The sequence below is a fragment of the Oncorhynchus keta genome, chromosome 34, assembly GCF_023373465.1.
Source record: "Oncorhynchus keta strain PuntledgeMale-10-30-2019 chromosome 34, Oket_V2, whole genome shotgun sequence".
Taxonomy (NCBI): domain Eukaryota; kingdom Metazoa; phylum Chordata; class Actinopteri; order Salmoniformes; family Salmonidae; genus Oncorhynchus; species Oncorhynchus keta.
Window position 1 is genome coordinate 67233571 of NC_068454.1, and position 26324 is coordinate 67259894.

At 44.1% G+C, this 26324-nt stretch overlaps 1 protein-coding gene across 1 annotated transcript in view; it reads right to left on the minus strand.

The window, feature by feature from the left end:
* Positions 1–11778: 11778 nt before the first annotated feature.
* Positions 11779–26324, minus strand: part of LOC118374708 (dihydropyrimidinase-like) — a 40322-nt gene continuing 25776 nt past the window's right edge. The window contains exons 4-9 of the mRNA XM_052494521.1: positions 24305–24494; positions 23933–24089; positions 23348–23489; positions 22436–22578; positions 12223–12430; positions 11779–12049 (exon numbers count right to left, since the gene is read on the minus strand). Of these exons, the coding sequence (XP_052350481.1) occupies positions 11990–12049; positions 12223–12430; positions 22436–22578; positions 23348–23489; positions 23933–24089; positions 24305–24494 (900 nt within the window). The 3' untranslated portion in view covers positions 11779–11989. The remainder of the gene's footprint in view (positions 12050–12222; positions 12431–22435; positions 22579–23347; positions 23490–23932; positions 24090–24304; positions 24495–26324) is intronic.

Below are 26324 nucleotides of genomic sequence, written 5' to 3' on the forward strand. Positions count from 1 at the left end.
CTTTATTTCTCCAGGTAGGTTGTTCCACAAATTACTATCGTTATTTCTCCAGGTAGGTTGTCCACAAATTACTATCTTTATTTCTCCAGGTAGGGTGTTCCACAAATTACTATCGTTATTTCTCCAGGTAGGTTGTTCCACAAATTACCATCTTTATTTCTCCAGGTAGGTTGTTCCACAAATTACTATCTTTATTTCTCAAGGTAGGTTGGGAGTAAAAAGGAGGTCACAACCTTTGTGGCCCACTAATGGTTCCTACCTATACTACAGTCTACGCTACATATAATTAGTTTTGTCTTTCAGAACTGTATACAGCATGTGCACAAATCAAGACTTAGGTCAAGCTGGGGGAAGTTAAGAGACAAGAAGTAGCAGTCAGTTCCACTTCCCCTCATATGAGTGCAAAGTTGTGCTTCCACTAAATTCTTTGGCAACACTACAGATGAAAGAACAACCTATACTTTTGGAGAAAGCCAGGAATACATTTTACTACAGAACTAAAAAGAAAGTTCCTCTTTTACTGTTTTTAACACACATTATTCAACTGTGTAGAGTGGTGTCGTGTCTTTACTATCATTAAATTGAAGACTTAGTTTTTATCAAAGATTCCTGTAATTAGTATTACGCGATTAAACTGAATAATCATGTAACTGTAATTAACTTGGAAGTCGGGGCACCAAGGAAAGTATTCAGAATAAGAAGAAATGAAATGGTTGAATGGAAATTACACAGTTTTAACCTAATGAATTACAGTGGCAAGAAAAAGTACGTGAACCCTTTAGAAATACTTGGATTTCTGCAAAAATTGGTTATAAAATTTGAGATCACAACAGTAGACAAACAGTCTGCTGTGCCTTTTTTTCTCCACACATCAAGGCTTTTAGAGATACTTTTGTAACCCTTTCCAGCTTTATGCAAGTCAATCATTCTTAATCTTAGGTCTTCTGATATCTCTTTTGTACGAGGCATGGTTCACATCAGACAATGCTTCTTGTGAATAGCAAACTCAAATTTTGTGAGTGTTTTTTATAGGACAAGGCAGCTCTAACCAACATCCCCAAACTTGTCTCATTGATTGGACTCCAGGTTAGCTGACTCCTGACTCCAATAAGCTTTTGGAGAAGTCATTCGACTTAGGGGTTCACATACTTTTTCCAACATACACTACACATATAAACAAGAAAAATACAATCATTTGTATGTTATTAGTTTAAGCACACTATGTTTGTCCATTGTTGTGACTTTGTTTATTTATTGTTGCTAAGATCAGATTAAATGTGATGACCAATTTGTGCAGAAATCCAGGTAATTCCAAAGGGTTCACATCCTTTTTCTAGCCACTGTACTTGTTTCTTTTGGATTCATTCAAACAACTTTTTTGCCACTTAATTAATCTGAGACAATTTCAGTCAATGACTTTTCGAGGATTTACAGTATTATCAGACACATATTTATCATGGACTTTTCGAGGATTCACAGTATTATCAGACACATATTTGTCTTTCTACCTTTTTCAGGTATTGTGATTTCATCAATGATGAAAACAACTTGCCCTCAATTGAAAGAAACCCTGTATCACTCCTGGTCCACTGCTGCAGACCTGTACGCAACAAACACCAGGCAGGGCTGGAGAAACCCTCTTGATCATCTGTCTCACCTTCTGTCTCATCCTGAGCTCCATCCACCTCCTCTACCTGCTCTATGTCCTGCAGTACGGCCTGATGGTGGTTGCTGGAATAGCAGGCTCCTGCTGGGTGGTAGTGGGGGCCTCTCTGTTCCTCTCTAAGAGGGTGCGGTGCCTTGGGGTTCTGTTTGTGCTGTCTTGTGGGATGAGGCAGGGCCGGAACGTTCTCATCACCGCCGGGACCAGTTTGGTGGTTCTCAAGAACGTCCAGAACACGCTGGAGAACATCACAGGGCTCAGTAGGAGTATGGTGTGCAACCTGCAGGCCAAGAGGGTGTCCATCGACACCACACCGCTCTGTAACTACGTCAGGATGTTGAGATGGGTTGGCGACGATCTCAGAGCATTCACAGACTTCGGGGTGGCGGAGTTGATTTCCGATCTGGAGGTCACGTCCAGAGGAGACTCTGAGAAGTTGATGGAGAGGCTGGTTGGAGCTGAGAGGACTCTGAATGGAACTGCAAAGAGCATCTTGGCCACGTTGGACATGCTGTCCTCTATAGGTCAGAGACTTCCTCCTGCTGATGGGCTTCACAGTGCTGCACTTGAGGAGATACCGCCACAATAAGAAATGTGAAAACGTGTACATTACCAGGATGTTCATTCATTTTGATGAGAAGCAGAAGGCAGAAGGAAGTGCTCCCCCTCACATTGAAGGAGGCCAGACTACATTTACCATCCCTTACCCTCAACTCAGTGCCACGGAAGGGAAAGCCATGCTGAAATTCAGTTTCCCAGTGTTCACCCATTGTCTAGCCTGGGTCTTGTTCATAGGTGTTGCTGTACTCATGTTCTGGTTAATTGAGGTCATCAGAACGCGGCTTCATGGGCTAGAACCATTTCATGTTCCTTTGATTATGAACATAAATGTAAGTAGCTATGTTAGTAAAACACACAACAAGATACAGTCTTAGTCAATGAGTTATTGCATTAATTCATTCAATACAATCCAGCCACTAGGCTATAACCCTGTTGCTCTACTGAACCATTGTTGTTTCAGGAAGACATGACTGTTATTGGTGTCCCCATTTCAGAGGAGATCAACAGGAGGGTTTTCTCCTACCAGGTGTCCCATCTTTGAGAGGAGTTGCCTTCCTAAACCCAGACTACTACTCTATGACTCCATCCTGCCTCTGGTTGTGTTACTAGCTGCCCTTCTCAGCATGGCCCTGATGTCTGCCAAGCTCACACAGATCAGGCTCATGGTGTGTGAGCAGTTCTTCTCCACTAATGTTGAGAACAGTGTGGAGTTTCTGCATGCTAAGATCCTGAAGAAGAGATCAAGAATGGAAGGGCACAGGAAAGCTGAGGAAAGCAGTCTGAGATCCCTCATTCAGAAGGTCTGTATAATCCAGAGATCATTGATAAACATTGATGGAGATCTTAAATTGGTATAATACCGTATATTACATAGATGTTCTTATGTGGCATACAGTACTGCACATTGTCATAATTTGTCCCAGGGAAAAAGTGCAGATTAATTTCTCAGTAAAACAATAGATACAGTATACGTAAATTACTAATGTACTGTTTGATTAATCCATACTTTCTTCATCAGCCAGATTTCTGGTGTCCAATACTCTACAGAACACAGGATGATGACCCCACTCAGTAAGCAAGCTAGACTTTCTGCTGCCACAGGAAGAAGTGAGACACCCTTTTTTTGTTGAAAATTTGAATTGTGAAATGTGAGTTATGTAACATGTTACATTATATAACAACTCTAATCTAGACTAATGACATGTTGTCATTGTAAATACATACAGTATTTCAGTTTGTTAATTGACATACCTGTATAAATAAAGGTAAAAAAAAAACATATTTTTAATAATAAAAATAAAGGTTAAATGAAGGTTACCAAGGTTTCCAAGCAACTTTTTGAAGCAATCTAATGTGAGATGTAAATAGTTCAAACAATTAATAATTGGTACGAAATTACACTTAATTTTAAAGAATAAAAACACCACAAAAACAGCCATCAATCCCAGTAACTGAGATATAAACGTCTTGTATCTCTATGTCATGTCTTTAACTTCTGCATTTTCTTCGTTGTTACCATGCCCATGGAGTTTGGATGATCATAAGTGGCACAGGGTAATTGTCTGCAATGAGAACACAAAGCTCTGCAAAACATGATATCTGTTGCAGTTGTTTAATGTCGATCAAAAACGACAGGGACAGTTGTGCTGACATCATCACGCAAACCAGACCTTCCCTAAATGTGCACGCCACTATTCAGTTCCCATCATGCACTTGGTGTTTAGTCACACTCCATTAGCATTATATCCAGACGCCACAATGCGCATCTACCACAGTGATTGTAGTGGGTCCTGACAGTGACACATCCCCCTTCACAGAATGCTGACAGTCAGTCAGGAGACGTACCCCTCTATAAGCTTCCGTAACGTTGAAATATGACATTTACCAGATTATTTTGTCTCAATGTATTTACAGTGGGGTTCAAAATTATGACTGCATAAAATAAATAATTAAAATACTGAGCTACATTCTATACTCCGAAAAATTGGGAAATTATAGTATTTATACTAATACAATTGCCGAGAGAACAATTTTGTTTAACAAGTAATATTATTTTTTTCTCAAAGAGTTAGGGGTAAAAAATATTGACACCCCTGTTAATAACAATACCTTTCAATATCTCACCTTGCAAGGATTGTCACGCCCTGACCTTAGAGAGCCTTTTTATGTCTCTATTTGGTTTGGTCAGGGTGTGATTTGGGTGGGCATTCTATGTTCTTTATTTCTAGGTTTTGTGTTTCTATGTTTTGGCCGGTTATGGTTCTCAATCAGGGACAGCTGTCTATCGTTGTCTCTGATTGGGAATTATACTTAGGCAGCCTGTTTTGCCACCTTAGGTTGTGTGATGTTAGTTTTTGTTAGCTCTGTGTCGCCTTCAGAACGTGACGGTCGTTATTTTGGTTGGTGTTCGGATGAATTAAAGAATCATGAACACGCTGCACCTTGGTCCACTTCTTCCGACGAGCGTTACAAGAATAATGGCACTGAGCCTTTTTCCAAATTGTTTTATGAGTTGGAGAACACATCGAAAGGGATCTTAAACCATTTCTCAATACAGAATACTTCCAGATACTTGATATCCTAAGTCTGCTCCTATGGACTGCACTAATAATTTCAAAGCACATGTTTTCAATGGGTTTCAAGTCCGGAAACTGAGATGGCAATTGCAAAATGTTGATTTTTGTGGCAAATTCTTCTTTCGACGCGAAACCCACAACTGGCGTGCCCGGCCAAAGAGCTCTATTTTTTTTGTCATCTGACCAAAGCACTGTTTCCAATCCAATTGCCAATGCCATTTAGCAAACTCCAGGCATTTTTACATTTGTTGGATGACATGAAAATAGAGCTCATAAATGAGAATGCATAAGCAGAAAAGCACCCCATACCCACTGTAAAATATGGTGATGGATCTTTGATGTTATGGAGCTATTTTGTCAATTGTCAATGCCATCATGATCCTTACCCAGTACAAGGATATTTTAGCCTAAAACCTTGTTGCCTCTGACAGGAGGCTGAAACTTGACCTCAAGTGGATCGTCTAGCAAGACAACCCAAAGCACTCATCAAAATCCACAAAGAAATAGGTAATTGTCTACAAAAAATCTACATTTTGCAATGGCAATCTATGACATGAACACCATTTGAAAACGTGGTTTGAATTGAAGAGGGCAGTCCATAAGCGCAGTGTAACGGTCGTTGTCGGTGGAAGAAGGTGAGGACCAAAGCGCAGCATGGTAAGTGTTCATGTTTCTTAATAAAGTAATAAACACTGAACACGTTCTTTCAAAATCGAACCCAGAAGCAGACCAGGACAAGGAGAGTAGGAAGAAGGTGAGTATTTATTTACAAGTGAATGTGAATGGGTAGATATATCCAGGTGGCGTAGCGGGCAGCGGTGGTGAGTTGATGGGAGTAAATAGGTGGATCCAATGGGGTAGCGGAATCCTCCGACGACCAGGCGGGAATGGGGTAAATGATCCGGGTGAGTAATGTTCATGGCTAACGATCCGGCAGGGAATGGATGTCAGGTCTGGGCTTATGAAGAGGAGAGATGATGATCAGGACCAGGTGTGCAGATAGCTGATGGGATACAGGTGCGGGTAATCAGAACTCCCAACTAGCTACATTGCCCGGCAACCAGACAGGGTGCGTTCCAGGACGCCGGAAAAAACACTCCAGGACAGAACACAGGCAAAAAACAGACTCAGGAAACGGGATTCGTGACAGAACAAAACAATAAACGTGAAGTGTGGCACTAACACGGAAAATAAACACCCACAACTCAAAAGTGAAACCAGGCTCCCTAAGTATGATACTCAATCAGGGACAACGATTGACAGCTGCCTCTGATTGAGAACTGTCACGCCCTGGTCTTAGTATTTTGTGTTTTCTTAATTATATTGGTTAGGCCAGGGTGTGACATGGGTTTATTATGTGGTGTGTTTTGTCTTGGGGTTTTAGTAGGTATTGTGGCTTAGTAGGGTTATCTAGTAAAGTCTATGGTTGCCTGAAGTGGTTCTCAATCAGAGGCAGGTGATTATCGTTGTCTCTGATTGGGAACCATATTTAGGCAGCCATATTCTTTGAGTGTTTCGTGGGTGATTGTCCCTGTCTCTGTGTTAGTTTGCACCAGAATAGGCTCAGTCACTTTGGTTTTTCTTTTTTCCTTGTTTTGGAAGAGAAGAGAACGAGCGCCATTCTCCTTGCGGAGATGGTGCTAAATACATCAACACGGTCGGTCCCTGGGATTGGGCTGGCCAACACGATTCGGTTTGCTTGGAAGGAAAAGGAGTTGGAGCCTTTAGGACGGGAATCTTTTGGAAGGATAATATTGATGGGGATTCTAAAGCTGACGGTGAAGGACGTGTTTTGTTTCCAAGGCAACTCGTTGGAGGGAGCATACAACGTGGCACTATATACAGAGGAAAAACACGATGATATCCTTAGAAGGGCAAGAGCAGTGGGAGGTGAGAGGCCGATGTGCCACTACGAAATAACAAGCCTGGCGAAGAATAACTTTAGGGTTGTAACTGTCAACATTTACAACCCTTACGTTAAGGACGAAGAGGTGAGGGCTTTTCTGGGGAGATACATGGATAACGTCTCCTCAGCAAGGCACTTCAAAGACTCCCTTGGGTTTTGGAATGGGAGGAGAGGCTTCCAGGCCCTCCTCAGAGAGGACCCAAAGGGACATGGTGGCTACCTCCATCCTCCTGCTATGTTCTCCCTAGGGGCTGACAGGGGGACGTTGTTTTATGCACGTCAGCCCCCATTTTGCAGGCGCTGTATGGCCTACGGTCACATATTCGCCTCGTGCAGTACAAGAAAATGCAGATTTTGTGCATCTGAGGATCACGAGGCGAGGGATTGTGACAAGCCTAAGACGTGCCATGGGTGTGGCTCGTCAGCACACCTGTGGCGGGGGTGCCCGGCCCGTCAGAGGTCATATGCGTCTGCGGCTGGGGGGGAGCAGGAGCGGGGGATGGGGGAAGAAGAGGAGGGGAAGGAAGCACGCCTCATGACCAGAGTACAGGTCCAGAGGGGAAGGCCACAAGGAAGGAGGAGGAGCAAGAAGCGGCGGATGGAAGAGAGAAGGAAACGGAAGGCACGGGAGTAGGAGAACCAGGAAAAGCGGCGGAAGAAGGCAACCGAGTGGAGGAGCATGAGAGAGAAGAAAGCGAGGGAGGAGTGGTGGAGAAGGAGACGGTGGAAGAGCAAGTGGACTGGCGGGAAAGTGCCCTGGTGGAAGAGATGAGGGGTATGGTGGAGGAGCTGGCGGGGGGGGGGTATCTCTCCACTGCCGGCCTTCACCAAAGAAGAGAATGAAGAGGAGGGTGCGATTGGCCGACAGTGAGGGGGAGGGGATGGCCAAGAGAGTGATGGGGGTGGGAGAAACCTCTGGGTTGCTGCTGGTTTCCCCAGGCCCTCAACTTCTGTTGGGTGGGGACACACCTAACAAGACTCATTACTGGGTACAGGAGGAGGTGGGGAGTTTTTGTACCCAGGTCTTTGGGTAAGTTGTCTGGGCGGCTGTTGCCTGTTTTCTTTTCGGATCACGACGGGGTGCTCCTGCAGGTGGGGTCGCCAGTCTGCCTCTTTGGTAGGGGGTACTGGAAGCTAGATCGGAATGTGCTGGAGGAGCAGGCTTTTGTTGACGGGTTTTATGGTTTCTTTTGGAGGCTTGAGGGCCTCCGGTCCATGTGCGAGGGGGTGTTAGAGTGGTGGGAATTAGTTAAGGTGAGGATTAGGGCTTTTATAATAGGGTATTGCAAGAGGAAAAAAAGGGAGGAGAGGAGAGAGGTGGATCGTATCCAAAGGTTAATTGAACTCGAATACGAGGCAGGCAACCTCGGCGGGTCGTTTGACTGGGAGAGATCCGCAACCCTAAAGGCGCAGCTCAGGGAGTTGCAGGAGCGGAAGGCTCGAGCTTTCCTGGAGCGTGCGCATAGGGGACATAATGAGACTTGTTCTGCTATGTTCTTTAAGTTGGTTAGGGCAAGACAGAGTAGGAAGGTAATGCATGGTGTTAGGGAAGAAAATGGTAGTATAGTTAGAGAACCAGAGGACATGGTCAGGGTGACAACTGATCATTTCCAAGGTTTATTTAAGGAAAGGGAAATAGATGTAGAGCAGGGAAATGTGTTTTTAGAACACTTGTCCAGGCGGTTGCCGGAGGACATTAGAGAAGTGATGGAGGCCCAGATCTCACTAGAAGAGGTTGAGAGCGCTCTTAGGAGGATGGGAAAAGGGAAGGTGCCTGGGATGGATGGGCTGCCGGCTGAGTTTTATCTCAAGTTTTGGGGTATACTTGGACCAGTGGTCCTCGAAGTCTTGAAGGCCATCCTTGAGACGGGGGTCCCGGGGGGATCAATGGCTGTTGGTGTGCTGTCACTTTTATATAAGAAGGGGGAAGTAACAGACCTTGGCAACTGGCGGCCGTTGACCATGCTGTGTGTAGATTACAAGCTACTCGCAAAGATTTTAGCAGACCGCTTGCGCACAGCCCTTCCCTACGTCGTCCATGAGGATCAGACGTGCGGGGTAGAGGGCCGCTCTATTAGATGGAACCTACAGTTAATCAGGGACTCCATCGCTTGGGTTGAAGATAGAGGACTGCCTTTAATGGTAGCAGCGCTAGATCAGGCAAAAGCCTTCGATCGCGTGAATAGATCCTTTTTATTCAGAGTGTTAGGTCGATTAGGATTTGGGGAGAAGTTTATAGGATGGATTCGTACATTATATGTCGGACCGGGGTGCCGAGTTAGTGTAAATAGTCACTTGGGTGACGTTTTTGACCTCTCGTCTGGGGTCAGGCAGGGGTGCCCACTCTCGGCTCTCCTCTTCGTTCTGTACATGGAGCCTCTGGGGGCTGCCATTAGGGCAGACACAGGGGTGGAAGACTTGCTGATCCCTGTTACGATGATGCAGTACGCCGACGACACTTCTTTGCTGTTGTGCAAGGACTCGTGCCTGACAAGGTCCCTTGCCATCTTTGGGGATTTCACCCGAGCGTCGGGAGCAGTTCTGAACCATGCAAAGTCTTCCGTCAAGTTTTTCGGAAGATGGCGCGGTAGAACGGATGTGCCTGGGGGGTTATCTCTCTGTGAGGGGGCCCTGAGGATTCTCGGGGTCCATTTTGAGACCTCCGGCTCAGCGACGCTAAACTGGAACATGCGTATCGCAGTGGTACAGAGGAAGCTAGCAATGTGGAAAGCTAGGTATTTGTCTTTTATGGGCAAAGTCCTGGTCCTAAAGGTGGATGTGTTGCCGTCTCTTTTGTATTTGGCATACATCTACCCATTGCCGGCTTGTCTGAGGAGGCCTCTAGTGAGGCTTGTGTTTCAGTTTATGTGGAGTGGCAGGTGCGTGTGGGTCGCCAGGGCACGCATGATCTGTCCCATCGGGGAGGGAGGTAGGGGGGTACCACATTTCCCCCTCAAGCTGGACACAATTTTTGTTTCTTTCTTGTTAACGGAGCTTGCTCAGCCAGTTGTACACCCGTCCGGTTACCTCCTGCGGGTGTTCTTCTCGTATCAGGCGAGAAGCATAATGGTGTGGTCTAACACGGGTCCTCGGTCGGAACAGCTGCCGTGGCACTTTGGTCATGCGGCCAAGTGGCTGCGTGCACACCCTGAGGTTGAAGTTGCCCGAGTAGGTTTAGATCACAGGCACCTGTACGAGGAGGTCAGAAAGGCAGGGAGTCCGGCGCCTGCAGTGGGCATCTCGGAAGTGGTCTGGGAGGGAGTGCAGGCGCGGGGTCTGGACAACAGGCTCAAGGACCTGAATTGGTTGAGCCTTCATAAGTGTTTGCCGGTACGTTCCATCTTGTACCGGTATAGTTTGGTGCAATCGCCCACCTGTCCAAGATCCTCTTGTGGCAGGGAGGAGACTGTGCGCCATGTCTTTTGGGACTGTGCCTTTGCCGGAGGAGTATGGGCTAGGGCACGGGTGTTGTTAGGTTTGGTAAAGGGGGATTTTGTATTGACGTGGGCCAGGTTAGAGAGGGGTGTAGGGAGAGCGAGAGGGACGGATAGGGACAGGTTTCTGCTCTGGCTTCTCATGAGTCGGGGGCTGTGGGAAGCAAGGCATAACATGGTGAAGACATGGAGAGATTGGGGGGTGGAAGGGATAGTGAGGAGGGTGGAAGGAGATTTGAGGGGGAGGATGAAGAGGGAGGAGAGGAAGTGGGGGCAGCATGCTGATCGGGAGAGGTGGAAGGGGGGTTTAGGGCTGGGTGTCATTTAGATTTGTAAGAGGATAGATTAGGGACGGGGAGATAGGGAATGGTATTTTGTAGGGTGACGGGGAGGGAAGATGCTCCCCTGAGGTTTTGTTTGGGGTTTATGTTTAGTTTAATTAGTTTAATTAAAATACCATTATTTGAGTATGTATGTAAATTATGAGTTGTAAAGAATGAATGGTATTGAAGATAATAAATTATTTTTTATAAAAAAAAAGCTAGGCTGTTAGGTTTTCTCATTACGTTTATTGTTTTTGTATTGTTAGTTTTTTTCATCTTCATTAAACATGTATCAAGAATACCACGCTGCATTTTGGTCCGCCACTCCTTCACCGCAAGAAAACCGTAACAAGAACCATATCAGGCCAAACACAGCAATCCCAAATCAATATAAAAAAGAACATAGACAACCCACCCAACTCACGCCCTGACCATACTAAAACAAAGACATAATAAAATAACTAAGGTCAGAACGTGACACGCAGACTAAGGATATTTACCCCTACCTTTTCTCTTCAACAAGTGTATTAGTATAAAATAATCTAATTTAAAAAAAATTGGGGAGCACAGTATTTGAATTATTGAATTATTTTTGCTCATCTTTATCAAGGGCTTCAATAATGTCAGACCCCACTGTATATGAAGATCAAGGATAATGTGAAAAATGTTGCCTAATACCACAATTGTATGTGGTATTAATGTCATTGCTCAATTGTGCCAGGCAGGTCAACTCAGTAAAGTGCAGGTCAACTCAGTAAAGTGCAGTGTAAGTGTTTGAAAGAAAATGTATACTATTTTAACCCAGGTCTGTTACTGAGAGAAGGCACAGTGAAAGAGAAGGCAGAGTGAAGGAGAAGGCACAGAGATGAGTGAGCCGACTGTGACTCACACACTGCTGCCACTGACCCGTAGCGTTCCCTCTGATAAACTCACATTATGTCTGCAGAGCCCCAGCGGCTCAGTACCATGCCAGCATGTCAGCATGCCCAGTAGGAGACAATCCCAATGTGTAATGTGATGCTGTGTGACAACAACACTGGGCCTTTTCTACAAAGGCCATGCACGTTGCAGCACTGCTCGCTGAACTACCGACAATTTCCCCCAGAGTTTGTGAAGCTCATGTTCATGGTAAATGCTATGGATATCAGCTCATGTGGAAATGAGCTTTCAATGTGAAACACTGTGCGCTTCATAGTTTAACACGGAAGTAAGGGTAGACTCTCATCCAATGTCCAACGTGCCAGATACAAACACACAGTGACAGTAACAAAGACATATTGTTGGAAGTTAAGTGTTTAAATCATCACCATCATCATCAAATACAACTATGCAAGTGTTTATTTCACATAGTAATAACATAATACATGTTATGCAATTGTATAAATTGTACAAAATAGTTTGGCAACATAATATCATCAGCATCAAAACATTGACTGGCATCTGCATTCAAACAAACATACATTTTATCTTGGTCCAGCATGTAGATCCTGAGCTAAACAGTCTCTTTCATGATGAGATCCATTCCTTTATATGGCGATGATTTCACCATCATAAGGCTTCCTGATTACAGGACTAGGCTGTCCCACCTGGAAAACAAACAAACAGCTTTTTAAAAACCACAGTTAATAACACAGGTATAACGACAACACTTGTGTTATTGGGCCTTATAAATACATGAATAGCACATTATAGATGTAGTCATGGAACATTATCAAACCTTATAATAAAGCGATATGTCACAAGACATATCGAGACAGACCTGTTCCCTCTGGTTGACTCGTTTGTAGATGAACTCTGCGTAGGGCTGTCTGGGGACAAAGCGGCCCTGTCCTGGCTGGGTCTTCAGCTGACCTCTCTCATAGACCACCTTCCCTCTGGAGATGGTCACCATGGGAACACCGTGGCATTCCATGCCCTCAAAGATGTTGTAATCCACAGCCTGGTGGTGCGTAGCTGCAGAGATCTTCCTACACACACACACAAACACGCAGATGCAAACCTACTTGGTCAGATACTGTGTTGAATGAGGACATTACCGGTTAAAATATGTATATACAGTTGAAGTTGTACGTTTACATACGCCAAATAAATTTAAACGCAGTTTTTCACAATTCCTGACATTTAATCCTAGTAATAATTCCCTTTTTTAGGTCAGTTAGGATCACCAATTTATTTTAAGAATTAGAAATATCAGAATAATAGTAGAGAGAATGATTTATTTCAGCTTTTATTTCTTTCATCACATTCCCATTGGGTCAGAAGTCACATACACTCAATTAGTATTTGGTAGCATTGCCTTTAAATTGTTTAACTTGGGTCAAACCATTTTCACAGTTGGGATGGTGTTCTTTGGCTTACAAGCCTCCCCCTTCTTCCTTGCTGAGCAGCCTTTCAGGTTATGTCGATATAGGACTTGTTTTACTGTGGATATAGATACTTTTGTACCTGTTTCCTCCAGCATCTTCACAAGGTCCTTTGCTTTTGTTCTGGGATTTGATTTGCACTTTTCACACCAAAGTACATTAATCTCTAGGAGACAGAACGCATCTCCTTACTGAGCGGTATGACGGCTGCGTGGTCCCATGGTGTTTATACTTGCGTACTATTGTTTGTACAGATGAACATCAGGCATTTGGAAATTGCACCCAAGGATGAACCGGACTTGTCTACCATTTGTTTTCTGAGGTCTTGGCTGATTTCTTTTGATTTTCCCATGATGTCAATCAAAGAGTTACTGGGTTTGAAGGTAGGCCTTGAAATACATCCACAGGTACACCTCCAATTGACTGAAATTATGTCAATTAGCCTATCAGAAGCTTCTAAAGCCATGACATAATTTTCTGGAATTTTACAAGCTGTTTAAAGGCACAATCAATTTAGTGTATGTAAACTTCTGACCCACTGGAATTGTGATACAGATGAAGGGGAGGAGTAGATGAAGGGGAGGAGACAGATTAAAGAAGGATTTTTGCTATTTGGGATGCAGACCTACTGTATCTTCGTTGTCCATAACTGAGTCTTCCCCCCGGACTCTGGTGTTTTTAAGCCGTATTTAGGCCAAATAATTACGCAGTTTCACAGATGAATTCATAGTTACAAAAATGTAACACGAAGAGCTACAAAGCCTCAATCCCACTATAGGACTAGAACACAGTGGTAGCACACATACTGTACAACAAACAATGCTACTATACTGTACAGCAATATGTAATTGTATACTATAGGATTATTATACAACCGCTAGTCTCTTATCACAGTCCTAACATTAAAATGTTAAAATACATAATCCAGTAGCTGATTTTAGTTCTGGGTGCTGAGTCTTGACAACCTCACAAGCCTGGGACACTAAAATTGATCTGAAATAGAATTGGACATGATATCGTCATCAAGGCTAAGAGGGGAGGTAGAGACTAGATATCTTCCTTATTCCAGAGCTACATGCATTAGTAATATTCACAAGGTCTGTCTGAGCTGAGCTGAGCTGAGCTGAGCAACACTTACAAGAGCCTCATCTCACATTATCATGAAATTAATTGACAGGAAAATGGCACTGGGGTTCATCCCCCTTCCTATCCCTTCTTCAGCTCACATCAACACTTTGTGATTTGCCTTGAGGGACCTGGCCCAGATTCCATAGGAAAGAGAGCAGTCCTGTTACTGCTGGGTTATGTAAGCCTGTTATGACTGTTGCTAGCTCCTTGCCTTGCATGCACACATACGCTAGCCTAGTTTACTGCTTAGTAGAGATATGTACGGTGTGTATGTATGTGTGTGTGTGTGTGTGTGTGTGTTTGGGGGGAGGGGGTAAACACGTGCACAACAGGGAGGGACATATTGTATCTCTGTCTGTTGAGATTGGGGAGTGTAGTTCCACATCTGCGGCCTCATATAGATTACAAATGTTCGTTTTTTTCTTACTCTAGGAATGACACTTATGCAACCATTCCCTTTGGCCTAAACAACACCATATATTTGACTTAAAATAACTATTTAAATCTAAACATTCAGGTATTTTGTATTGTTTTGAAGACAATGAAAAAATGTTTCAATCTCAACATAAAAAAATGACTGTCACATCTGGATATTACTATCAAACATCAGTGCTTACATAAGCATGTTGAATTGCTCACTGGGATTATTCATAACCCCACTATTTAATTTCCCAAAACATTAAACATATGCCCAAACGGACTCAGTGTAAAAAGAGACCAAATGGTGCAAATCTTCCTTTTTAAATTATCTTAATTTGAACGATGCAGATGACGCAGCAGTGATGTCACGCACGGCTGGTGAATTGTGGGCATGGTCTCAGGTGCTGTATGTTTGTAGACCAAGGCGCAGCGGGATTTGGGTTCATCATATTTTATTTAAATGTGAACCAGCAACAAAACAATGAAGAGAAATAGGGAACCATACCAGGCCAACATAGAAATACTAAAACTAGAACACCCTCCAGTCACACCCTGACCTACTCCACCATAGAAAATAAAGGCTTTCTATGGTCAGGACGTAACAGTACCCCCCCCCCCAAAGGGGGCCGCAAAACCTGAAACCAAAAGGGAGGGTTGGGGGGGGGGGTTCTAATGCAGTGGCGGCTCTGGTGCGGGACAAAAAACCCTCTCATCCCGCGGATCCTCCAGCATCGGAGGCGGCTCAGGTGCGGGACGAAGAACCCGCTCATTCCGTGAATGGACCCCAGCCATGGACCCGGGCTGGACACTGTGCCTGGACTGGGCACCAATGTAGAAGAATACTCTGACCTAGGAGCTGGACTGGATGCCATGCTTAGACTGGGAATCGGCACAGGAGAAGGCTCTGGCCATGGAGCTGGAGGTTCCGGACTGTGGACCGTCGTTGGAGGTTCCGGACTGTGGACCGTCGTTGGAGGTTCCGGACTGTGGACCGTCGTTGGAGGTTCCGGACTGTGGACCGTCTCAGGAGGTTCCGGACTGTGGACCGTCTTAGGAGGTTCCGGACTGTGGACCGTCGTAGGAGGTTCCGGACTGTGGAGGTTCCGGACTGTGGACCGTCTCAGGAGGTTCCGGACTGTGGACCGTTGTTGGAGGTTTCGGACTGTGGACCGTCTCAGGAGGTTCTGGACTGTGGACTGTCGTTGGAGGTTCTGGAATGGGAACTGTCGCCAGAAGCTCTAGACTGGGAACAGTCGCCGGAAGCTCTGGACTGGGAACTGTCGCCAGAAACTCTGGACGGGGAACTGTCGCCGGAAGCTCTGGACTGGGAACTGTCGCCGGAAGCTCTGGACTGGGAACTGTCGCCGGAAGCTCTGGACTGGGAACTGGGAACTGGACTGTTGAGGTGCACTGGAGGCCTGATGCATGGGACTGGTACAGGTGGCACCGGGCTGATGACACACACCTCAGGGCGAATGCGGGTAGGAGGCACAGGACGTACTGGACTGTGGATGCGCACTGGAGTCCTGATGCGTGGGACCGGTACAGGTGGCACCGGGCTGTTGACACGCACCTCAGGGCGAGTGTGGGGAGGAGGCGCAGGACGTACTGGACTGTGGAGGTGCACTGGAGGTCTAGAGCGTAGAGCTGGCACGACCCATCCTGGCTGGATGCTCACTTTAGCCCGGCAAGTGTGGGGCGCTGGCACAGGACGCACTGGGCTGTGAAGGCGCACTGGCGACACAGTGCGTATCACAGGATAACATGGTGTCTGAATGGTCAAACGCTCCTCAAAGCGAGTGCGGGGAATTGGCTCTGGTCTGGACCCTGGCTCCGCCAACCACCCCGTGTGCCACCCCAAAAAACATGTTTTGGGGCTGCCTCTCGTGCTTGCGTCGTAGTTGCGAACCCCAGAGTCGGCGTTGATGCTCCCTTGCTGCTTCCGTCTGCTCTCATGGAAGGCGATCCTTTCCGAACATGATTTCTTCCCACGTCCAGGATCCTTTACCGTCCAAAATATCCTCCCATGTACATGATGTCTGCTCCTCCTGGCCACGCTGCTTGGTCCGTTTGTGATGGGATCTTCTGTAACGCTCGTCGAAATGGGTAGACCAAGGCGCAGCATGATTTAGGTTAATCATGTTTTATTTAAATGTGAACCAGCAAAAAAAACAATAAAGAGAAACAAACAAACGAACGTACAGCCTTGTAGGGCTCAAAAGCAACAATACAAAAACAAGATCCCACAAACAACAGGTGGGATAAGGCGACCTAAATATGATCCCCAATCAGAGACAACAATAGACAGCTGCCTCTGATTGGGAACCATACCAGACCGACACAGAAATAAAAAAACTAGACTACACATAAAAATAATAAACTAGAAGACCCTCCAGTCACGCCCTGACCTACTCCACCATAGAAAATAAAGGACTTGAATATGTTGGACCTACTGAATGAAAGAGTCACTTCCTTCACATTCTATTGTGTCCAGGCTATACCACAGTTACATCCAGGCTGTCCAATAGTTATATCCAGGCTGTATCATAGTTATATTCAGGCTGTCCCATAGTTAGTTATATCCAGGCTGTCCCATAGTTATATACAGGCTGTACCATAGTTATATCCAGGCTGTCCCATAGTTATATCCAGGCTGTCCCATAGTTATATCCAGGCTGTCCCATAGTTAGTTATATCCAGGCTGTCCCATAGTTGTATCCAGGCTGTCCCATAGTTGTATCCGGGCTGTACCATAGTTAGTTATATCCAGGCTGTCCTATAGCTAGTTATATCCAGGATGTACCATAGCTAGTTATGTCCAGGCTGACCCATTAGCTAGTTATGTCCAGGCTGACCCATTGGCTAGTTATGTCCAGGATGTACCATAGCTAGTTATGTCCAGGCTGACCCATTAGCTAGTTATGTCCAGGATGTACCATAGCTAGTTATATCCAGGATGTACCATAGCTAGTTATGTCCAGGCTGACCCATTAGCTAGTTATGTCCAGGATGTACCATAGCTAGTTATGTCCAGGCTGACCCATTAGCTAGTTATGTCCAGGATGTACCATAGCTAGTTATATCCAGGATGTACCATAGCTAGTTATGTCCAGGCTGACCCATTAGCTAGTTATATCCAGGCTGTACCATAGTTAGTTATATCCAGGCTGTACCATAGTTATATCCAGGCTGTACCATAGTTAGTTATGTCCAGGATGTACCATAGCTAGTTATGTCCAGGCTGACCCATTGGCTAGTTATGTCCAGGATGTACCATAGCTAGTTATGTCCAGGCTGACCCATTGGCTAGTTATATCCAGGCTGTACCATAGTTAGTTATATCCAGGCTGTGCCATAGTTAGTTATATCCAGGCTGTACCATAGTTAGTTATATCCAGGCTGTACCATAGTTAGTTATATCCAGGCTGTACCATAGTTATATCCAGGCTGTACCATAGCTAGTTATGTCCAGGCTGACCCATTGGCTAGTTATGTCCAGGATGTACCATAGCTAGTTATGTCCAGGCTGACCCATTGGCTAGTTATGTCCAGGATGTACCATAGCTAGTTATATCCAGGCTGACCCATTAGCTAGTTATGTCCAGGCTGACCCATTAGCTAGTTATATCCAGGCTGTACCATAGTTAGTTATATCCAGGCTGTACCATAGTTAGTTATATCCAGGCTGTACCATAGTTAGTTATATCCAGGCTGTGCCAAAGTTAGTTATATCCAGGCTGTACCATAGTTAGTTATATCCAGGCTGTACCATAGTTAGTTATATCCAGGCTGTACCAAAGTTAGTTATATCCAGGCTGTACCATAGTTAGTTATATCCAGGCTGTACCATAGTTAGTTATATCCAGGCTGTACCATAGTTATATCCAGGCTGTACCATAGCTAGTTATGTCCAGGCTGACCCATTGGCTAGTTATGTCCAGGATGTACCATAGCTAGTTATGTCCAGGATGTACCATAGCTAGTTATGTCCAGGCTGACCCATTGGCTAGTTATGTCCAGGATGTACCATAGCTAGTTATGTCCATGATGTACCATAGCTAGTTATGTCCAGGATGTACCATAGCTCGCTATGTCCAGGATGTACCATTAGCTAGTTATGTCCAGGATGTACCATAGCTAGTTATATCCAGGATGTACCAAAGCTCGTTATGTCCAGGATGTACCATAGCTAGTTATGTCCAGGCTGACCCATTAGCTAGTTATGTCCAGGCTGACCCATTGGCTAGTTATGTCCAGGATGTACCATAGCTAGTTATGTCCAGGCTGACCCATTGGCTAGTTATGTCCAGGATGTACCATAGCTAGTTATATCCAGGCTGACCCATTAGCTAGTTATGTCCAGGCTGACCCATTAGCTAGTTATATCCAGGCTGTACCAAAGTTAGTTATATCCAGGCTGTACCATAGTTAGTTATATCCAGGCTGTACCATAGTTAGTTATATCCAGGCTGTGCCAAAGTTAGTTATATCCAGGCTGTACCATAGTTAGTTATATCCAGGCTGTACCATAGTTAGTTATATCCAGGCTGTACCAAAGTTAGTTATATCCAGGCTGTACCATAGTTAGTTATATCCAGGCTGTACCATAGTTAGTTATATCCAGGCTGTACCATAGTTATATCCAGGCTGTACCATAGCTAGTTATGTCCAGGCTGACCCATTGGCTAGTTATGTCCAGGATGTACCATAGCTAGTTATGTCCAGGATGTACCATAGCTAGTTATGTCCAGGCTGACCCATTGGCTAGTTATGTCCAGGATGTACCATAGCTAGTTATGTCCAGGATGTACCATTGGCTAGTTATGTCCAGGATGTACCATAGCTCGCTATGTCCAGGATGTACCATAGCTCGTTATGTCCAGGATGTACCATAGCTAGTTATATCCAGGATGTACCAAAGCTCGTTATGTCCAGGATGTACCATAGCTAGTTATGTCCAGGCTGACCCATTAGCTAGTTATGTCCAGGCTGACCCATTGGCTAGTTATGTCCAGGCTGACCCATTAGCTAGTTATGTCCAGGCTGACCCATTAGCTAGTTATGTCCAGGCTGACCCATTAGCTAGTTATGTCCAGGCTGACCCATTAGCTAGTTATGTCCAGGCTGACCCATTAGCTAGTTATGTCCAGGCTGACCCATTAGCTAGTTATGTCCAGGATGTACCATAGCTAGTTATGTCCAGGCTGACCCATTAGCTAGTTATGTCCAGGATGTACCATAGCTAGTTATGTCCAGGCTGACCCATTAGCTAGTTATGTCCAGGCTGACCCATTAGCTAGTTATGTCCAGGCTGACCCATTAGCTAGTTATGTCCAGGCTGACCCATTAGCTACTTATGTCCAGGCTGACCCATTGGCTAGTTATGTCCAGGCTGACCCATTAGCTAGTTATGTCCAGGATGTACCATAGCTAGTTATGTCCAGGCTGACCCATTAGCTAGTTATGTCCAGGATGTACCATAGCTAGTTATGTCCAGGCTGACCCATTAGCTAGTTATGTCCAGGCTGACCCATTAGCTAGTTATGTCCAGGATGTACCATAGCTAGTTATGTCCAGGCTGACCCATTAGCTAGTTATGTCCAGGCTGACCCATTAACTAGTTATGTCCAGGCTGACCCATTAGCTAGTTATGTCCAGGATGTACCATAGCTAGTTATGTCCAGGCTGACCCATTAGCTAGTTATGTCCAGGATGTACCATAGCTAGTTATGTCCAGGCTGACCCATTAGCTAGTTATGTCCAGGCTGACCCATTAGCTAGTTATGTCCAGGCTGACCCATTAGCTAGTTATGTCCAGGATGTACCATAGCTCGTTATGTCCAGGATGTACCATAGCTAGTTATGTCCAGGATGTACCATAGCTAGTTATATCCAGGATGTAACATAGCTAGTTATATCCAGGCTGTACCATAGTTAGTTATATCCAGGCTGTACCGTAGTTAGTTATATCCAGGCTGTACCATAGTTAGCTATATCCAGGCTGTACCATAGTTAGTTATATCCAGGCTGTACCATAGTTAGCTATATCCAGGCTGTACCATAGTTAGCTATATCCAGGCTGTACCATAGTTAGCTATATCCAGGCTGTACCATAGTTAGTTATATCCAGGCTGTACCATAGTTATATCCAGGCTGTACCATAGTTAGTTATATCCAGGCTGTACCATAGTTAGTTATATCCAGGCTGTACCATAGTTAGTTATATCCAGGCTGTACCATAGTTAGTTATATCCAGGCTGTACCATAGTTAGTTATATCCAGGCTGTACCATGGTTAGTTATATCCAGGCTGTACCATGGTTAGTTATATCCAGGCTGTACCATAGTTAGTTATATCCAGGCTGTACCATGGTTAGTTATATCCAGGCTGTACCATAGTTATATCCAGGCTGTACCATGGTTATATCCAGGCTGTACCATACTTAGTTATATCCAGGCTGTACCATAGTTAGTTATATCCAGGCTGTCCCATACTTAGTTATATCCAGGCTGTACCATACTTAGTTATATCCAAGCTGTCCCATAGTTAGTTATATCCAAGCTGTCCCATAGTTAGTTATATCCAGGCTGTCCCATAGTTAGTTATATCCAGGCATACGACCATAGTTAGTTATATTCAGGCTGTAGTACTACCATGGTTAGTTATATTCAGGCTGTAGTACTACCATAGTTAGTTATATTCAGGCTGTAGTACGATCATAGTTAGTTATATCCAGGCTGTAGTACTACCAAAGTTAGTTATATCCAGGCTGTAGTACTACCATAGGTAGTTATATCCAGGCTGTAGTACTACCATAGTTAGTTATATCCAGGCTGTAGTACTACCATAGTTAGTTATATCCAGGCTGTAGTACTACCATAGCTAGTTGTATTCAGGCTGTAGTACTACCATAGCTAGTTGTATTCAGGCTGTAGTACTACCATAGCTAGTTGTATTCAGGCTGTAGTACTACCATAGCTAGTTGTATTCAGGCTGTAGTACTACCATAGTTAGTTATATCCAGGCTGTAGTACTACCATAGGTAGTTATATCCAGGCTGTAGTACTACCATAGTTAGTTCTATCCAGGCTGTAGTACTACCATAGGTAGTTATATCCAGGCTGTAGTACTACCATAGTTAGTTCTATCCAGGCTGTAGTACTACCATAGTTAGTTATATCCAGGCTGTAGTACTACCATAGCTTGTTGTATTCAGGCTGTAGTACTACCATAGTTAGTTATATCCAGGCTGTAGTACTACCATAGGTAGTTATATCCAGGCTGTAGTACTACCATAGGTAGTTATATCCAGGCTGTAGTACTACCATAGTTAGTTCTATCCAGGCTGTAGTACTACCATAGTTAGTTATATCCAGGCTGTAGTACTACCATAGCTTGTTGTATTCAGGCTGTAGTACTACCATAGTTAGTTATATCCAGGCTGTAGTACTACCATAGCTAGTTGTATTCAGGCTGTAGTACTACCATAGTTTGTTGTATTCAGGCTGTAGTACTACCATAGTTAGTTATATCCAGGCTGTAGTACTACCATAGCTAGTTGTATTCAGGCTGTAGTACTACCATAGTTAGTTATATCCAGGCTGTAGTACTACCATAGCTAGTTGTATTCAGGCTGTAGTACTACCATAGTTAGTTATATCCAGGCTGTAGTACTACCATAGCTAGTTGTATTCAGGCTGTAGTACTACCATAGTTAGTTATATCCAGGCTGTAGTACTACCATAGCTAGTTGTATTCAGGCTGTACCATAGCTATATATATCCAGGCTGTACCATAGCTAGTTAACATGAACCTATTTTCATATTTAGCCAAATGTTTTTCACCCTGAAAACAGGCTTTGTGGGAAGCTCGATTTGTCTGCACAATCTGCAGTGTACGACATCGTTAATAGTAGTGATGGAATGCTACTTGTTGGATAATATGCATACACAAAGATTTCAAATGTGGCATCATCGAAACAATTCAATATTTAGCTAAACATCAGTATTTCACTATGTGTTTAACGAGAAACGTCTTGGACGGTCGTTATCCTTGTCTCACCTGGTTGCTTTAGGGTCCCATATGACCACATCAGCATCACATCCCTTAGCGATCTTTCCCTTCTGGGGGTAGAAGTTGAAGATTTTTGCTGCATTGCTGCTGGTGACAGCTACGAATCGATTCTCGTCCATTTTCCCGCTATGCTGCGGAAAGTAATTACACAAAATACTGAGTTTCAATATTCTGGATATGAATGACAAATTCCATATTTACTGACATAATTAACTTGACCAAAGGTCAATTCTTAACGGTGCAGTAAGCGATTCAAAGTTTCACTCCAAATATCAAAACGTGTCATTTTTTTGCCAGCGTTTTACAATGTTCATTTTTGCAATGGCCTCCCGGTCAACTGATCCTGAGAGAAGGGCAGAAAGAAGTAAGGGAGGAAGAAAGAAATGGAAAGAGAAGGGCAGAAAGAAGTAAGGGAGGAAGAAAGAAATGGAAAGAGAAGGGCAGAAAGAAGTAAGGGAGGAAGAAAGAAATGGAAAGAGAAGGGCAGAAAGAAGTAAGGGAGGAAGAAAGAAATGGAAAGAGAAGGACAGAAAGAAAACTAGCCTGCTGCTACATCCACTATGACAGTTTGGATTGATTCTGACTGATAAAAACTTCCTTGATGCACATAATAAATAGCATAACATAAATTGTTATCTTCTCTTCTCACTGCAGAAATGTCACTTGTCACCTTTTAAGTCCTACGATAGAACTTAATCAACCGTCTAAAAATAGTACCACTCATTTTTGTAGGACATGTATCAGTGTCCTGGACAACAACAAAAACATCCCTTTCCGTGGAGAATCTCCATGAGTAAAGCTTTTTGGTGTAGGGCAATAGGCTTCATCTGTCCGGGAAACTGGCCTATAGTGTGTATAATAAAGAATGATGTGATATGAAGAATGAGAGGCCTAACTGACAACGCCCTTCTCCCAAATGACAGACATCCTGTCCTCCACTCCGTTGACTCCATTGGGGATCTTTGTAAAGTCGTCTTTGCCCAGGGCTTTCTGACACACAGAGAATGTGCAGTTGTCTGTCCCAGTCACGCTGAGGTCATCACTGGAAGAATGAAACAGAAGCATCTACATCACTAAACGGTAAGGCAGCCATCTTTACTGCCTGTCATTCATTCTATTGCACCGACAATAAGCAGTTTCACTTCACTTTCCTTTCTTTTTCAAAGATTCCACTGTGTTTTCCACTGTTGTTCACCTTCCCAGTTCCTGTGTTCCTGGCTGGTTGGTAACACTGTGTTACATACACTCCACTCTGACATATATTATGTGATATATGTTATAAACAGTCATGACTGTTGGGATCATATGCTGATAGCATTAGACATGACTGCTTATAACATCTGTTATGTCATTGTTATGACAATGTTATGGAGCACTTTTGTGACAGAGGGTGCATGGAAGGTGTAATCTAATATGCTTTACTCAGTGAAAAGGGCAGAGGAGGGACAGTGAGAGCAGGTTGATATTGTTTAAGGCTCCACATACTTTGCCAGTAGGTCCATAAGGTATCCCGGGGTGCTGGGGTCAGGCCTCAGAGGTGGGCCCATGACGAACTTGGCAGCATGGGCCCAGTCTTTGTGCCAGCAATGGGTGCCATCTGTACCCAGTCCTGCTGCTATGGGCTCTCCAAACACCACACGGCCTGTTGTGGCAAAAACATCCCAAAAACATGCACACATAACACAGAACACCATCCATGTCATGTTGAGCCTCTCTCTCACTCTTGCTGTCTCTGTCTGTCTGTCTCTCTCTCTCTCTCTCTCTCTCTCTCTCTCTCTCATTCTCTCTCACTCTCTGTCTCTGTCATTCTTTCACACCTACAGTTCCTCCCAGCAGGCATTGTCAGGCCCCCCTCACCATTTCTACGTGCGTTGGACACCACCTTAGCGGCAGACTTGCTCATGACGTGGACAACATAGAGCGGGCAGTTGACAGCGTGGGCGATGGTGATGGCTCTCTGGGTGGCTTCAGCCTCCACCTCCTCAGGACGACACAACTCATGACCCTCCGGACCTGTGATGCCCAGGGACAGCATCTTCTTAGCCCCCTGCCAAGTGAGAGAAGGTCAGTTTAAAAAATGCCCCCTAAATGGCAAATAAAATAAAAACTGCCTGTGTGACTCAGATAAACTTTTGTAACAAAATGTTATACAAGCATGAGCAGATTAGCATAGAATATAACACCATGACGCAAACAGGTTTTCCTCAGCTAGTGTTGAGGGAGGAAGCTGACATGTTACATGCTTTTTGAAAACAGACAATGGTTTTATTACGAATACTACTCTATGGAAGTTTAGTTGCTAATCGTTTACATAACAGTTATCTGTAAACTCACTCTAAACATGCTCACAATAAATGTATCTCCTGAATATTTTGTCACCACAAACAGACTACAGAGTGGTCATCTGCTGCCCTCTACTGGTTATTCTGCAGACCTCACCTTGGAAAAGAAAGTTAACAATCCAGAGCTGGAACATTTCAACCTGAATCAAACGGAACTAGGTGTTGATCCTTGGACTTTTTGTGTAACTGATATTGTATTGAGTGAACACTGCTTTGAGTATAATTTCAGGTTAACACTGACCCACCTGTTCAGCTAAAACAGAGGACAGTTACTGTAATGAACCTTGCCCCTTCAGACATTGACAAGGAACAAACAAAATAAGAGTTAAGTAATAAGTCAAATAGTTCCCCCCTTAGTTAATCATTTATTGTGCTCTTTGCTTCCACATTGCAGCAACATAAAAACATTCTCAGCAACATGACTTCATTTTCAAATGCGCGAAAGAATGAATGCCATAAAGGGGTAAAATGATCAACAATGAAAGCTATGAACTGTAATTCCAGTGTCATGAGATTGCAAAACATGACACTGCAAAACAAGTTTGGTTTGGTTCCCGTACCTCATATGGAGGAATGAAATGAGCTACTGTTCATGTGCCTTTATGTAGGCTATGACACGTAAATGGTGCTCTTATACCCCGATATGAATGACATGACCAAATGACCGCCAATGATAAGGGTATGTTGGCTGTGTTCCAGGAAGCACCTTGATGACACACATGATAAGGTACATGAGATGAATGGAGAGAACAGGATAGATAAAGATGAAGAAGACTTGTGTGCCTGTTTGCTGTGGGTTTTGTAATACCAGCATGTATGGTAAAACATCTTCATGTGTGATATGTTACTGTCAGACATTATGTGATTTGACATTCCATAGTTATGTTGGTGCTGCAATAGAATCAATGTGTGGGCACCTTATTTACCAACATGGGCAAAGAGTCTCAAAGTCTCAAAGACACAACTGGACATCGATAGCTATCCACATCTGTGAAGATTTGAAAACAATGTTAACTAGTTCAAGCACATACTGTGCTGCATAGATAGATGAAAATATAGGTACTCTACTAATCTCAGAGGAAACATTTCTTACCAGTACCTTAGCCCACATTAGGTATTTCACACACTCATGGGACAAAGTATTTTATAACCAACGGTAAAATCTTACATCACCAAGAGTAGAACTTCATCATCTAGACTAGGATTTGATAGAGTTGGTTTTACATGGCTTGGATAGGGTTAGTTTTACATGGCTTGGATAGGGTTAGTTTTACATGGCTTGGATAAGGTTAGTTTTACATGGCTTGGATAAGGTTAGTTTTACATGGCTTGGATAAGGTTAGTTTTACATGGCTTGGATAAGGTTAGTTTTACATGGCTTGGATAGGGTTAGTTTTACATGGCTTGGATAAGGTTAGTTTTATATGGCTTGGATAGGGTTAGTTTTACATGGCTTGGATAGGGTTAGTTTTACATGGCTTTGAGAGGTAGTTTTACATGGCTTGGATAGGGTTAGTTTTACATGGCTTGGATAG